The following is a 15,761-nucleotide window of genomic DNA, read 5'->3' as shown; positions in this document are numbered from 1 at the left end:
ATAAAAGCTGTGGGAAGAAGGAGGAAGTGAGGATGTTTGCAGTGATGGCATTTGTCTTCCCAAGTAACTGTTAGGAGTGATGAAGCCCTGCTTTCCTTTAAATGGCTAAATATCTGCCTGCTGGTGGGAAGCAGTGAGTGAATTCCTCATTTTGCTTTGCTCGCGTGTGCGGCTTTTGCTTTACCTATTAAACTATCTTTATGTCAGCGCATGAGTTGTCTCACTTTTACCTTTCCTGGGCTCACTGGTGTGTGTGTACATGTGTTTGGGTGTGAATGTATGTACATGCTTTGCTGGCCAAGTGGGGCTAGCAAGGAGGAGGAGGACCCCAGGATCTGGAGAGACCCAGGGCTGGAACTACCACTTGGGTAATATCTGTGAGCCTGGGCAGATCTAAGCCCAAGCACATGCTGGAAGGACTGCAGGGGTGTGTGAGCCTGTGGGTAAGTTCTGCTGGGAATGCACAGACCACTCGTGCAACCTTCACACCAGATCAGCCTGAGAAGGGGGACGGGATGGGGACGGTTGTTTTGCTCATGGTTGTGTAAGTGCTGCTGGTGATGTGGTGGCTGTCAAGGTGCTGTGGCCTGTTGGATTTGGTCTGTGTAGGGTTGGCTGTGTCCATCTGTGTTTCCTTGCAGATACCTGGATTTAGCGCTTTCCCTCTGGTTGACTCCACCTCGGGCGATCTCTCACTTCGTGGGACTCCAGTCAGTGACCACCCCAGGCACACGTGGTCCATGCACATGTCACGGGCTCTCTAGGCAGCTCCAGATTCCTCTCCTGGAGGATATCCTCTGCCCTGTCATGCATTGGGACAGCATGGTATGACAGTGTCTCAGTGAGCATTCACCATCATTTCCACTGTCAACAGACAACAAGGGACGTGTCCTGAATCCAACCCTTGTTCTCTAACAGCCACCAAGGTGACAGTGAGCTTTTAACTCAGGCCCTTTTGAGGTGCAATTCCCAGGCCTGTTGTTGAAATCAGCTTTGGAAGAACAGCCAAATCTTCAGGAACTGCATCGGGAAGATGTCATTTTACTACAGAGATGCTATGAGAGAGGCGGCTCTGAAACAGTGCTAGAATAACATTTATACAAGTTTCAGTGACAGAAAGAGATGAGTTCATTTCTCAGGAGAGTGAGCTGAATACAAATGGTTATGTAGGAACATAACAAGCATAAATCACAGAACAGGTAGTACTAACAATAGAAAGGATAAATCAATAAACAAAGTAGAGGCCTGCACTGGGATACACTAGATTTCGTTTCTGGAGAGTGAAGGAAAGTTTATCAATATTGACAAACCACCATGAAAAGATTTTCTTAATGGACTCCTTGAGCTCCTGGTTCCTCATGCTGTAGATGAGGGCGTTCACTGCTGGAGGCACCACTGAGTACAGAACTGCCACCAACAGATCCAAGGATGGGGAGGAGATGGAAAGGGGGTTCAGGGAGGCAACCATAATAGTGCTGACAAACAGGGAGACCATGGCCAGGTGAGGGAGGCACGTGGAAAAGGCTTTGTGGCATCCCTGCTGTGAGGGGATCCTCAGCACAGCCCTGAAGACCTGCACATAGAACAGCACAATGAAAACAAAACATCCCAACACTAAACAGACACTAACAGTCAGTGTAGCATCCCTGAGGTAGGAGTGTGAGCAGGAGAGCTTGAGGATCTGAGGAATTTCACAGAAGAACTGGCCCACAACATTGCCGTGGCAGAGGGGAATTGTAAATGTATTGGCTGTGTGCAGCACAGCAGTGAGAAACCCACTGCCCCAGGCAGCTTCTGCCATTCTAAGACAAACTCTGCTGCCCAGGAGGGCCCCATAGTGCAGGGGTTTGCAGATGGCAATGTAACGGTCGTACGCCATGACAGTGAGGATATAAAACTCTGCTTACATCAAGAAGGCAAACAGAAAAAGCTGGGCAGCACATCCTGCATAGGAGATGGCCCTGGTGCCCCACAGGGAATTGGCCATGGCTTTGGGGACAGTGGTGGAGACAGAGCCCAGGTCAAGAAAAGAAAGGTTGAGGAGGAAGAAGTACATGGGGGTGTGGAGGTGGTGGTTGCAGGCTACAGCAGTGATGATGAGGCCATTGCCCAGGAGGGCAGCCAGGTAGATGCCCAGGAAGAGCCAGAAGTGCAAGAGCTGCAGCTCCCGTGTGTCTGTGAATGCCAGGAGGAGGAATTGGGTGATGGAGCTGTTGTTGGACATCTGCTGCCTCACGGCATTGGGACCTGTGCAAGGAGGAAAAGACAGTGACAAGTTACAGTAGACTTTTCTGAGAACAACTGATTCAATTTCACAAAAACACTTCCCCCCCACACCCCCACCTGCCTCTCCCATTTCAGACAGACCTTGAGCAGTCCCTTTCATTAGCTTGGCCTGGTGCTGGCTGAGGGTGCCACTGGGAGCAGGGGGCTCTGCAGGAGTCAGTCCTGCCCTATAGAAATAGGTAAACAGGAACACAGCGTGATCTCAGATTGAAGCCACTTGTGATATGAAAAAGCTTTCCAGCATTGTCCCATCCAGTTTTCCCAACTGCAGAGCACCACTGTGGGAATTTTGTTGTGTTCATTTTGTTATAGTTTAGAGTGTTTCTCCCCTTCTGTGTTTGGGCTGCTGGGAAAGAAGCTCATGATCAAGTCCCTGTGACATTAAGGGTGGGAGAGGAGACCAGGGCTTGCTCTGGGGAAGGTGTCTGCACTGCAGGGAATGGCAGGGAGATGCTGAATCCCCCCTCCCATGCCATTTCTGGTAGACGCTCCCTCTCACTCCCTGCCCATGCCTCTGCTGCCTGGAGCTCTCCCTGCCAGCAGCTGTTTCCTCATCCCCAGGTCTCCTCCCTGTCAGTGCTCACAGAGCCCATCCCACCCACTGTGTGCTCAGCTCTGCCCTGCAGAGACCTCCTGGCAGTAGGGCACTCCCCGGACACAGCTCTGTGTGTGCAGAACCTAAGGAGCAGCTGAGAAAAGTTGTAATGAGAACTGGGGTCTCAGTGCCTTCTCCAGAGTGGAGAAAAAAATTCCCATCTCCTAATGCCCACCCAGCCAAACAGGAGGAGAAAACTCAAAGCACAAACTCGTTCCCTTTCATGTAACCACACCTTGACCTTCCTCTTGAGAAGTCCCCTCGGAAATGTCCTGGCATGATCTGGAGCTGTGAGCGACCCTGACCCATGCAGCACCCTGCCCTGCCCTGCTGAGGCTTGCTCCTTCCACCCACAGCTTCCCACAGTCCCAGGGGGAGCACCCCAGGCAGGCTGGGCACTGACCCTGGCAGACAGCAGAGTCCCTGCCCTGGCACACAGCCCCCTGGGGTACAAGGGACACTGCCCAGAATAGCCCTGGACACCCCTGCCTGCAGGCCTGGCTTCACACCCCTGCAGCCATCTCCAGGAGAGTCGAGATGCCCTGTCCCTCTGATGGTGCAGCAGGAAAGCCCTGCTCCAGAGCATGTCCTCCTCCTCCTCCACACCAGAAAAACCAGGAGAGCCGTCCTAACAGGTCCTGTCCTCTGTGGCATGTGCCAGGTCTCGGAGACACTTCCAGGAACCCATCTGCATTGCCCTGCAGCCAGAGACTTACCATGTCAAGGGCTGTGAAGATCTCTCCCACAGTGAGCTCTCACCTGTCCTCCCATGCCAGACTGCCTTTAACATCTCTGTTACTTATCTCCTCACCCCTCGGTGCCTGCAGGCACTGCCCTCAGCCCTGCTGCCCTTTGCAGAGGAGCTGCTCCTGGGCAGAGCTGTCTCTCTGCAGTGCTGCCCACTTGCCAGCAGCTCCCTCTGTCCCAGGAGCCCAGCCCAGCTCAGCAGCAGAGGCCCAGCCCAAGGCACCACTTTCTCTGCCCCTCTGGGCTCCCTCCAGGTGTCCCTGGGGCTCCAGGGGAACCCGCTGTGAAACAGGCTGAAGGAGTCACTGATGTTCCCTCCCTCAGCTGGGGAGACACAATTATTCCTAGCACTGTCATTTCTCCTATGAGGAAAACACTTGGGCAGGAGAATCACCTTTCCTTGTCCCATCATGAGACAGGACAAGCAGACAGTGACAAGGAGGGATCTGCGTTACCCCTGCTGAGGGAAGGGATGCTGATGAGTCAATAGACGCATCTCATTTGTGGGTTTGCAGTCCTGGGGCTAGAAGGGGACTTAGCTCCCTCCCACGCACAACACAAACCAACAGGAGGTGAGAGTCCTCTTGCATCAGGTGTGCTGGTGGGCAGAGAATAGGCACCTGCATGGGAGCTCCTTGCCTCAGATCCCATGCCTGTTAATGGGGATGGAGGGCAGGATTGGGCTGTTCAGACACAACACCTGGCGACATTGAAGGTGTAAGGGGTGGTCGAAGATCTGTGGAGGCAGCTGCAAGCTCTAATGGAGCCGTTCGTAGAGACAGGCCAACATCTGGGGGAATCCTCTTAGAGGCTGCTGGGAATTTTCTTTTGCCAACTGAAATGACAGCTGATGCCCAAATGAGGGCACCTGAACCTGTCCCCACTCATTATGTTCAGGGCAGCCTTGAGAGTTATTCATCTGAACCACTGGAGCCACGTGCCACAGGGAGAGCTCAGGCTCTCTCTTCTCCGTCAGCTGTATTTACTAGGTCTGCACTCACTCTGCTGGCAGTTGCCTCATGTTCATCCCCACATTGCCTTACAGAGATCAGGGTGTCTACTCAATTTAATGTTTAAATCCAGTCCCACAGAGCTCCATGAGACGCCAAGGCTTGCAGAGACAGCACAGGGCCAGTGACGAGTGGTGTTCCTCAGGGGTCAGTCTTGGGACTGGCGCTGTTTAACATCTTTGTCGGTGACTTGGACAGTGGGATTGGGTGCACCCTCAGCAAGTTTGCCAATGACACCAAGCTGTGTGGTGCGGTCGATACGCTGGTGGGAAGGGATGCCATCCAGAGGGACCTTGACAGGCTTGAAAGTTGGGCCCATGCGAACATCATGAAGTTCAACAAGGCCAAGTGCAAGGTCCTGCACATGGGTCGGGGCAATCCCAAGCGCAAATACAGGCTGTGCCGAGAACGGATTGAGAGCAGCCCTGAAGGAGAAGGACTTGCAGGTGTTGGTTAATCAGAAACTCAACATGACCGAGCAATGTGCACTTGCAGCCCAGAAAGCCACCTGTATCCTGGGCTGCATCAAAAGAAGCATGACCAGCAGGTCGAGGAAGGTGATTCTGCCCCTCTGCTTCACTCTCGTGAGGCCCCACCCGGAGTGTGGAGTTCAGGTCTGGGTCTCCCAATAGAAGACGGACATGGACCTGTTGGAGTGAGTCCAGAGGAGGGCCATGAAGGTGACCAGAGGGCTGGAGCAGCTCTCTGAAGACAGGCTGAGAGAGTTGGGATTGTTCAGCCTGGAGAAGGGAAGGCTGCATGGAGACTTTCCAGTACCTGAAGGGGGCCTGTAAGAAAGCTGGAGAGGGACTTTTTATAAGGGCATTGTAGTGCTAGGACAAGGGGTAACAGCTTTAAAGTGAAAGAGGGTAGGTTTAGATTAGATACAAGGAAGAAATTCTTCACCTTGAGGGTGCTGAGGCACTGGAAGAGGTTGCCCAGAGAAGTTGTGGATGCCCCCTCCCTGGAAGTGTTCAAGGATGGGGGCCTTGAGCAACCTGGTCTAGTGGAAGGTGTCCATGCCCATGGCAGGGGTGTTGGAACCAGATCATCTTTAAGGTCCCTTCCAACCCAAACCATTCTGTGAATCTATCATGATTTTATGACCAACAGGAAAGCAATTCCCATTCAGGGTGGGTATGTGACAGACACCCCAGAAGGCATTGCAAGCAGTGCGATTTGGTGCCTGTGTGCTGTTGACTGATACCATCAGTCAGAGGTATCAATCATCAGATGCCATCAGAGAGGCAAGGTTTGTCCCTTCTCTTCCCAAGAGCTGCAGGCATTGCCTGAACACAAAGCACATCACACTGGGGTCTTTACTCACACCCACAATGACACAGCCAAGGAACAGACGAACCATTTTCACCGTGTGCCTGGATACACCTTGTCTTCAAAGAAAGTCTCCTCCAAGCACAGCAATGGGTCCTACCAAAACTCAACTGAAACTGAAAAGGGCATGCAAGGGCACCAAGATGAGCTGTTTCTACTTCAGAAACAGAAGCTACAGAAGAATCAGAAATACTGTGGGACCACTGCTAAATGTTAGAGTAGGTGTAGGTAGACTGAGATACTCTATGCACTCTTTGCCTCAGTTGCCACCAGCAAGGTGTCCCAGGCCTTTCCGCTTTGAGGCAGAACTCTGGAGGAGAACACCCAGCAGTGGATGAGGATCAAGGCAGGGGCTACTTGAGCAAACTACACCCTTACCAGTCTATGGGACCAGAGGGGCTGCACCCAAGGGTGCTGAGAGAGTGTTTTTCACCAGGAGGTACTGGTCCATTCTAATTCCAGTAAGAAAGGCACTCGGACGCTGTGAGGGATCTTTTAAAATGCTGTTCATTAGCACTAACCCTGTAAGGAGAGAATCATGCAGATAATCTTAGGTGCCTTTAGATGGTGGGACCCCCAGGTGGTGTAGCATTGAACAGGCCTCTGACCCCCTCACAGCATGCCATGCAGACTCCACCCATAGAAGACAGTCTCCTGGTTTGGTCATTCAAGCTGCTCTTAGCTTTGTTTACAAGAAACCACCTCTTTTCCTCATCTCTACAGTCAAAGAGCAAGGATGTTCTCATGAGAACTCCTTGCTGCACTGTTAGGTACAGGCAAGGCCACAGAGGAGGCAGAAGGGCTGGTCCTGAGTGGGAGCTGCCTGCAGGCCGCTTGGGACAATGAGCTGCTGAGGTTGTCCTGCGGCCAAGGGATCTGTGCAGCACAGCACAGGCATGAAGGCCAGGCTGTACGTGCAGCGCAGCCCAGCTGGCTGTACCGTGGTCTTCTGGTCAGGATCACTGCTCAGGTTTCCCTGTGAGAAGTCTGCGCTCCACCCTGGTGCCACAGCTGAGCTGATGCAGCCAACCAGTGCACAGCCAGGAGGAGGTAGATCGCAGGCAGGAGGAGCTGGAGCCCCGGGGCTTGTCACACAACTGTGATGGTTTGGGATGAAATGAGACGTGGTGGGACAGCTTGCTCATGTGGGGTTCTGCAGTGGAGGAAAACAGGCTCTGCTGAGAGACTGGCAGAGAGGATGAGTCTGGGGGATGCCCCCTGCGTTGAGCAGATGCCCCCTGTGTTCTCCTCCTGTGCAGGAGGACAGCCAGCAGTGGATGGGGATCGACTCAAGGGTTCCTTGAGGAAACTCAAGCACCTTTACAGAAATGGAGATGGGTCATGTGACCAGATCCCTGAACACAAGTATTGGCATGCCCTGACCCCTGAGATTCCACTTTTTGGTCCAGAGGAGTATGATGGCCCTTGAGAAGTCCTGGAATATCTCCTGACCCATGTGGTGGTTTAGGCTGTGAGGGGAATCCAAACAGCACCTCTGACTGAGTAGTTTCACATTCAGTGCTGACGTACAGGGCAGATGGAGGGACTTCAGACCTTCCAGGCCCTCTGTGGAAGGGTTAGGTCTTCAGAGATGCAAAATGAAGATAACGGTGTTGTGTCAGTGTCCACCACAGAAAAATTTGCCTTGCTTTTTCCGTTTCAACAGTTCGGGATCTGCCCCTTGACATTTTTTTGTAAAACAATGAACTCCTCACACCCACACACACTTGAAATAAGGATGAAAGACAGACAGCAGAATTGAATTTGAGGCAACATTGTCTGAAAGGTATTACCATGAAATGGTAAGAAAGGGTTAGCAATGAGAGAAAAAGCAGTGTTCTAAACACTTCATGCCAGAATCTAAATACTCTTAAGTTATAGCTATCTTGTGAATTCAGAGTGAATGACAAAAATAAAATTAACAAAATTAATTTTATCATCATGAAGAAGAAGAGGAAATTTTAGAGCATGGTACTATTACTGCTCTTAATGAAAACAGAAATAAGTCCGTAATGTGGCCCCTAAGCCCCCATCCAGACACTCACTCACTCTCCTCTCCTGAGGGGTTGGGAGAAAATTGGAATGGCAAAGTGAGAAGAACTCATGGGTCAAGATGAGGAGACTTGAATAGGTAAATCAAAAGCTGTGCCCACAAGCAAAGCAAAATCAGGAATACGTTTGCTCCTTCCCATTGGCAGGTGTTTTGTCACTTCCAGAAAAGCAGGGCTCCATCGTGAGTAACAATTACCTGGGAAGAGAAATGCCAAAGCTCCAAACGTCTTCCTCCTTCCCCCAGCTTTTATTGCTGAGCATGATGTCATACAGTGTGGGACATCTCTTTGGTCAGTTGGGGTCAGCTGTACTGGCTGTTTCCTCTCCCAGCTTCTTGCCCACCCCCAGCCTGCTCGTTGGTGGGGCAGTGGGAGAAACAGCAAAAGCCTTGGCACGGTGCAGCTACTGTTCAGCAATAGCTAAAACATCAGTGTTTTATCAACACTGGTTTGGTCACAACCCCAAAACATAGCACCGTAGGGGCCACTATGGAGAAAATTAACTCCACTCCAGCCCCACCCAGGACACCGAGTCTCCCCTCCCATGGCATTCCTGACAGCAGTTCTGTCTCTTTCCTGGTCCGGTGCAGACCAACCATCTGCAATACAAACGTGGGCAACAGATAATCTCCCCCGAGGCCTTGCACGTGCATGATCCTGGAGAATGCATGAACCTCCTGGAGTGAGGTCCCATTACTGCAGGGGAGGTGGGAAAGCTTTGTGAGACCAATGGGACTGGAGGGAGAGAGTGGTGTGTGCGTAGAAGGAAGTGTGTGACAGGCCAGAAGAAGTCCTGAAAGAGCAAGGGGAAGTCATATCAATGTAGAATCATTCAGTGTTTGATTTGAGAGCAGCAGAATAAGGAGGGTGTGCAGTGCAGTGCTGGGATATGGATCCAAATTGAGGAGGCAAGCAAGTCTGGGACAGGGACAGCTTAGGTGATTGAGCGCCATTGTGTGGTGGTGCATCCCCCCCTCCTCTGGACCACCTTACGATCACAGGGACTCCTGTCAATGCTTGGCCTTTGAGCAACGAGCCTGGCGGTTAAGCGCCCCTTGGTCGTACCAGGCATTCTGGCATAGCTGAGCTGGGGAACAGGAATGCCTTGAGCTCACCTGGCCAAATCAGTCACCCCCTGACAGCATGGGAATGTATCGTTGTGGATCATATCTCAGGCGGATCGGTACGGGACGATCGTACCTGCCTTGCTGAGATTATTGAGAACTCAGCAGTTACCAACCGGAGCTGTGGACAGAATGGAAATTTTCTGATGCCTCATGTCAATCTTCTCACAACCCCAACAGCGGTGCCACGGGAGACCCTTTGTGCTCTCCTGGACCGCAGTGGACTATGCCAGAATCTCCCTGGGAGTGGGACGCCTCTCAGAGCTGCGAACCCTTAAGTTTGCATACAGAGGCCTGGCAACAGGACCTGGGCTGATCTCCAGTGCCCTTCACTCCTTGAGGTTCAACCCTTCACCCGTTGAGACAACCATTGAAGTGAGTATTTCACTGAACTCGAGGGCAATTTTTGATGGGTATGTTTACCTGCGCATATCAAACTCGCGAGGGATTTTAAGAGGTATTCTTTTATTAGGCCTATTGTGTGATTGTGTGTGTGTGTATTATACAAATACTGTAGTAAGCTTCATTTAATCACTTTGTAGATGCTAGAGTAACCAATGATTAGTGACTACTAAATTCTTGTGATTCTCTCCTCATTGTGAATAAACCTAAGTTGCTGCTAAATACATATAATCCTTAGACATAAACCATTGACCAAGTCTGAGACTAGGATTGGATCCAGCCGCACCTAGGCTCCTCTCTGATAAGGTGTTTAGAAAGCATGGCGGTCCACTCTGAACCTCGTGGCTCAACGCGAGGACCTCCTTTACCCACCCCCTCCTTGTATTCCATTCTCTCTCTCTCTCTCTCTCTCTCTCTCCATATATTCCATTCATTTACTAAGTAATAGAGTGAACCTTGCCATCGAACTCTGTTAAATCACCCTTTCTTAAATTTCTATTAAAATCACTATTTACAAATATCTGTGGCGGTGATTATTTAAGCGACCTAACCGCTCATTCGTGACAAGCGCTGAAGGGGTCATGCCCTACCTGGAGGCTGCTGTGCTGAGGCTCTTTTCTCCTCCACCTCTGCACACAGGCAGTGCCGTGCAGCTCCAGAGAAAGTCTCAGAAAAAGGAAAGTTTCAGACAAAAAAGTCACTGCGGGGTGCTTTATTTTTTAAATGCACAGAGAACATGGTTCTCATTTCAAGGCTGTGGGAAACACTAGAAAGGTAGATATAGTGAATTAGACAATATTAGTATGAAAAATGACATTTCTTTGTGCACAACATTATCACAAGTAAAACTGAATAAAAAAAAAAAAATACCACAACCACCAAACTTCCAGAAGAAAGGCTGAGCTGTAATGAGATACGTTATAAGCGGTATGCATCAGAAAATGGACAGTTTATTGCTTCAGAAAAACACCCAGTCATCATTTTCCACACTGCATCTTTGAGCTCCTGGTTCCTCATGCTGTAGATGAGGGGGTTCACTGCAGGAGGCACCACCGAGTAAAGAACTGCCACCACCAGATCCAAGGATGGGGAGGAGATGGAGGGGGGCTTCAGGTGGGCAAACATGGCGGTGCTGATAAACAGGGAGACCACAGCCAGGTGAGGGAGGCACGTGGAAAAGGCTTTGTGCCGTCCCTGCTCAGAGGGGATCCTCAGCACAGCCCTGAAGATCTGCACATAGGACAGCATGATGAAAACAAAACACCCACAGTTCACAAAGACACTAACCACAAGAAGTCCAACTTCCCTGATGTGGGAGTGTGAGCAGGAGAGCTTGAGGATCTGGGGGATTTCACAGAAGAACTGGTCCACAGCATTGCCTTGGCAGAGGGGGAGTGAAAATGTATTGGCAGTGTTCAGGACAGCATAGAGGAACCCAGTGCCCCAGGCAGCTGCTGCCATGTGGACACAAGCTCTGCTGCCCAGGAGGGTCCCGTAGTGCAGGGGTTTGCAAATGGTCACATACCAGTCATAGGCCATGATGGTGAGGAGACACAATTCTGCTGACATCAAAAAGACAAACAGAAAGACTTGGACAGCACATCCCATGTAGGAGATGTCCCTGGTGTCCCAGAGGGAATTGGCCATAGCTTTGGGGAGAGTGGTGGAGATGGATCCCAGGTCAAGAACAGAAATGTTGAGGAGGAAGAAATACATGGGGAGGCGGTGATCGCAGGCTATGACTGTGATGATGAGTCCGTTGCCCAGGAGGGCAGCCAGGTAGATGGCCAGGAAGAGCCAGAAGTGCAAGAGCTGCAGCTCCCATGTGCCTGCGAATGCCAGGAGAAGGAAGTGGGTGATGGAGCTGGTGTTGGACATTTGTTACCTCTGGGCATGGGGCACTGTCCAAGGAGCAAAAGGCAGCGACAAGTTAGGATAAACTTCTCTGAGCAAAATCAAAGCCATTTCCCCTGGACCCTCTCCCTGGCACACATGCTCACCCTTTTCCTTTTCAAGAAGACCTTCCTTCAGCTCTGTGGCTGGAGCTCAGGTTGGCACTGGCTGAGTGTGCCATGAGGAGCAGGGGCTCTGCCCGCTGGCTGCCAAGGAGTCAGCCCTGCTCTGCAGCAGAGTTCATGAGAACGGTGGGTGCAGGGTCCAGTGCTGGTGTTTGACTTTGTCAAATGAAACTGCTCCCAGCACAGAAGGGCCTGTCAGCATCTGTACTCCCAGTGCTAAGGAACGGGGATGGCAGAAGGCAGTTGGAGAGGTTAGTTTTACGGCTTCCCTCCATCTCTCCTGGGGATTGTGTTTGGATGTCAGAAAGCCTCAGCATTTGTGCTGCACTCAGGGAGAACAGAGGGAGCCCTGCGAGGCAAGAGGAGTGCCTGTGGCTTAGTGCAGAGTGAGGGGAGCCGGTCTGTTTCTTCATCTTGTTCCCAGCTGCCTTGTGCTTGCATCTTTCTGAGTTGGAGGGTGATCACACTCCCACTTTACCCTGAAAAGCCACCAGACCGGTGAGAGCAGAGGGATCCACTGCAGACCACTAAATGTCTCGCCATTTCTCAATTTCTCAGCACCCCATATTTAGCCTAGGGCACACATGGGTCTTTTCACAAACTCAACAGCATTTTCTCTGTTGTAGCATCTCTGCGCTTCTCCATGGGGCCTTCAGATAGCATAAAGGTGCTATAGGGCAGGTTTGCATCCTGGAAGGCAGCTCACAGCTTGGAAGGACACCCCAAGGAGGTAGCCAGCTGTGCTAATGATGACATCTGGTTGAGGGAGGGTCAGCTCATTCTCGAGCCTCACAGACTGCATTGCCCAGAGCGTCACAGGTTGGAGGAAAGCTGGGACACCTCATTGCCATAAACACACCCAAATGGGAGGACCCACAAGATCAGTTCCTGACTCTGCAGCTGAAACTCCCATTCCCAGAGAGCCTGACATCAACACCAAGACCAGCTGAGGGAGGCAAGGAGAGAGGCAGGGGGCACTCAGGAAAGCCTTTCGCTTACCCAGCACTGCGCACCACCTCCCAGACGGTGACAGTGCAGGGCAGGCACCCTCAGGGCACAGCACACCCTGCAGCTGCTCTGTGTGCGCAGGTGTTAAAGAACAGGTCGCACAAACCCTGATGAACCTGGAAAGGTGATGCTGGTGTTATCTGTGGGCTGGTGGGGGTGAAGGCACTTGCTGAAGTTCCCAGTAAACCTCAGTGTGATGGCTTAGGAGTCTCAGCCCTTTCTCTAACGCACACAACTGTGTTTCCATTCCCACTAAGCCGAGCCAGAGAAAAGTGGAAGCACAAATTGAGGAAAGCACAGACTGAAGCAGGAAAGCCCTGCCCTGAATGGACTCATGAAAAGTCCCCTCGGAAATGACTTGGGCACGAGCTCAATCTGTGAGCTGCAATGTCCCATGTAGCACCCTCCCAGCATCATAAGGATCCTACACTGCCCTGCCAGTGGTCCCTCCTTCCACCCACAGCTTCTTCTCATAGAGCTGTAGGCGTCTCTCTGGGAGGGCTGAGTGCCGACCCTGGCAGGTGGCAGAGTCCCTGCCCCAGCACACAGCCCCCTGCGGTGCAGGGACCCTGCTCTGAAGGACAGCCCTGGCCACCCTTGGATGCACACCCTTGTAGCAATCCTTTGGAGAAGGCAGCCATGATGTCCTGTCCTCTGACAGTGTGGCAGGAGAGAGCATGTCCTTCTCCACAGTAAAGAAACCCTGAGAACCACCCTGCCAATTCCTATCTGCAGCATGATGTGCCATGTCTAGGAGACCCCTCCAAGACACTCATGTGCATTGCCCCACTGCCAGAGACTTACTGTGTCAATGGCTGTGAATAATTCTCCTCCAGTGAGCTCTCAGCATCCTCCCACTCCACACTGCCTTTAACCTCTCTGAGCCTTGCAGATCTCCCCTCGCTGCCTGCAGGCAGTGCCCTCAGCCCTGCTGCCCTTTGCAGAGGAGCTGCTCCTGGGCAGAGCTGTCTCTCTGCAGCGCTGCCCACTTGCCAGCAGCTCCCTCCATCCCAGGAGCCCAGCCCAGCTCAGCAGCAGAGGCCCAGCCCAAGGCACCACTTTCTCTGCCCCTCTGGGCTCCCTCCAGGTGTCCCTGGGGCTCCAAAGGAACCTGCTGTGAAACAGGCTGAAGGCATCTCTGATGTTCCCTCTCTCAGCTGGGGGGAGAGAGACACTTACTTCCCGCAGTGTCATTTCTCCTATCAGAAATAGATTTTGGCATGAGAATCCCCTTTTTTTGTCCCATCATTAGACAGGACACCCAGGAAGGTGACAAGGAAAGATCTGATTTCTTCAAGCCAGGGGGATATCTTCAGTTGAGTGAAATAGGCATTTCATTCTGGGTCTTTAGACCTGGGGCTAGAAAGACATGCAGCTCTCTTTTTTCCATGCCTTTTCTCTGCACTGACAAAAAGCCTTTTCAAAGTGTCTTGGACACTTGGCACTGGGATTCCTTATGACAAATCAGAGCTGGCGTGGTTGCACAGCTCTGTTGCTTCAGCCCAAATGTGCAGCAGTGCCCTCAGCCAGGGGCACAGGCAGGAAGAGCTGGAGCTGTTCCTGAGCAGACAGAGCTGTGACATGGTGGCAGAGCTCAGGACAGCTGCTCTTCAAGGACAGCATCCTCCAAGCTCCGCAAGGGTCCAGATCAAAACTCAGTCTAAACTTGAAAGGCAATTGAAGGGCACCAGAAGGAGTGTTTACTGCTTCAGGAACAGTTAAAGAAGAAACAAAGATCCTGTGTGGCCACTGCTGAATTTAGGAAGAGCAGGTGCAGATAGATGTGAGATTCTGTGTGTCCTCTTTGCCTCAGACTTCCCCAGCAAGGTCTCCCAGGCCTCTGTGACTCAGGGCAGGACTCTGGAGGTGAACAGCCAGCGGTGGATGGGGATCAAGTAAGGGATCACTTGAGCAAACTCCATCCTTCCCAGTCTATGGGACAGGAGGGGCAGCATGGCAGGGAGCTGAGTGAGCAGGCCAATGTCATAGCGAGGCCACTCTCCAGCATCTTTCAGAGGTCAGGGAGTCTGTGGGAACTCCCTGACAATGGGGAAAATGCAAGCATTGCAGGCACCTTTCAAAATGCCCAAAGGATGTGCAGAGGAGTGAAAGGTTGTGCCCCAGAATGTGTCCACTCGGATCCCATTTCTGGGTTTCTGGATGAGAAGGGGATTAGATTTACCCAGGGGAGCTTGTCTCTCACCATCCACTTTGCTTTCTGTGCTGAAAGGACAGGATTGCTGGATGCAGGGAGAGCAGTGGTTGTCTTTTGACCTGGAAGTCAGTGAACTTTTCAACATCACCCACTTGCTCCAATATTCTTGTGCCCACGTTAGTATATTATGGTCTGCCTGTTTGGAAAAATTGGTGGGTAAATAACCAGATGGATGGTCGGGCTCAGAGGGACGTGGTCAATGCATGGTACTCTGCCTGGAGCCATCTAGCTAGCAGGGTCCTGCAGGGGTCTGTGCTGCCACCTGCCCTGTTTAATACGTTTTTAATGACCCAGAGGAGATGAAAGAGTGCTTTTGCATAACATTGAGGAGAGCAGACGCTACATTGGAGGGCAGGGTGGCCATCCCAAAGAACAAAGACAAGCTGGAGTAATGGGCCAACAGGAACCCCAGGATAGCCAATAAGTTGTGCCCTTGAGGTGGGCTAAGCCCATGACACAACATAGGCCAGGGACTGCCCAGGTGGGCAGCAGCTGTGTGGGAAAGGCTTTGTGGTCCTTGGGTTCCATTAGGCAAAAGAGGAGCAATCAGGAAAGAAGGCCAACAGCATCCTGGGCTGTAGGAGCCTGAGCACAGCCAGTCTGCTGAGCACTTTTCACACCATAGCCAGAATATTTTCCTAGGTTTTGACATCCCACAATGTCAGAGAGACCTGGACAAACTGGGGCCAGGTCAGTGGAGGGCCACCAAGGTGAGTAGGGTGGGAGAAATTGTACTGTGAGAAGAGGCTTAGAGAGCTGGGCTTGTTCAGACAGGAGTAGAGAAGATCTTGTGGGAAACATGCAGCAGCATCGCACGGTTCCCAGGAAGGTGGAGTCAGGCTCATGTTCATGACACAAGGACAAGAGGCAATGGGCTGAAAGAAGAGAGGGTCAGGCTAGATAGAGGGAGAAATTATTCCAGCATGAGGACAGTCAAGCGGTGGAAGCTGTTTCCCAGGGAGCGTGCACTGGC

The 15,761-nt window shown here is 51.8% G+C and overlaps 1 protein-coding gene across 1 annotated transcript; it reads right to left on the bottom strand.

Annotated features, from left to right (window-relative positions):
• Positions 1-10,465: 10,465 nt before the first annotated feature.
• On the bottom strand, positions 10,466-11,425 carry LOC309603391 (olfactory receptor 14C36-like; the record flags this gene model as incomplete). The annotated part of the gene is made up of 1 exon (XM_082338250.1): positions 10,466-11,425. One exon carries the CDS (start codon positions 11,423-11,425, stop codon positions 10,466-10,468), a length of 960 nt encoding a protein of 319 aa, XP_082194376.1.
• Positions 11,426-15,761: the final 4,336 nt, after the last annotated feature.

Source organism: Platalea leucorodia (assembly GCF_965183815.1).
Source record: "Platalea leucorodia genome assembly, contig: HAP1_HAP1_SCAFFOLD_71, whole genome shotgun sequence".
NCBI classification, from domain to species: domain Eukaryota; kingdom Metazoa; phylum Chordata; class Aves; order Pelecaniformes; family Threskiornithidae; genus Platalea; species Platalea leucorodia.
The sequence above is the reverse complement of the archived record's forward strand: the minus strand, read 5'-3'. Positions and strand labels throughout refer to the sequence as shown.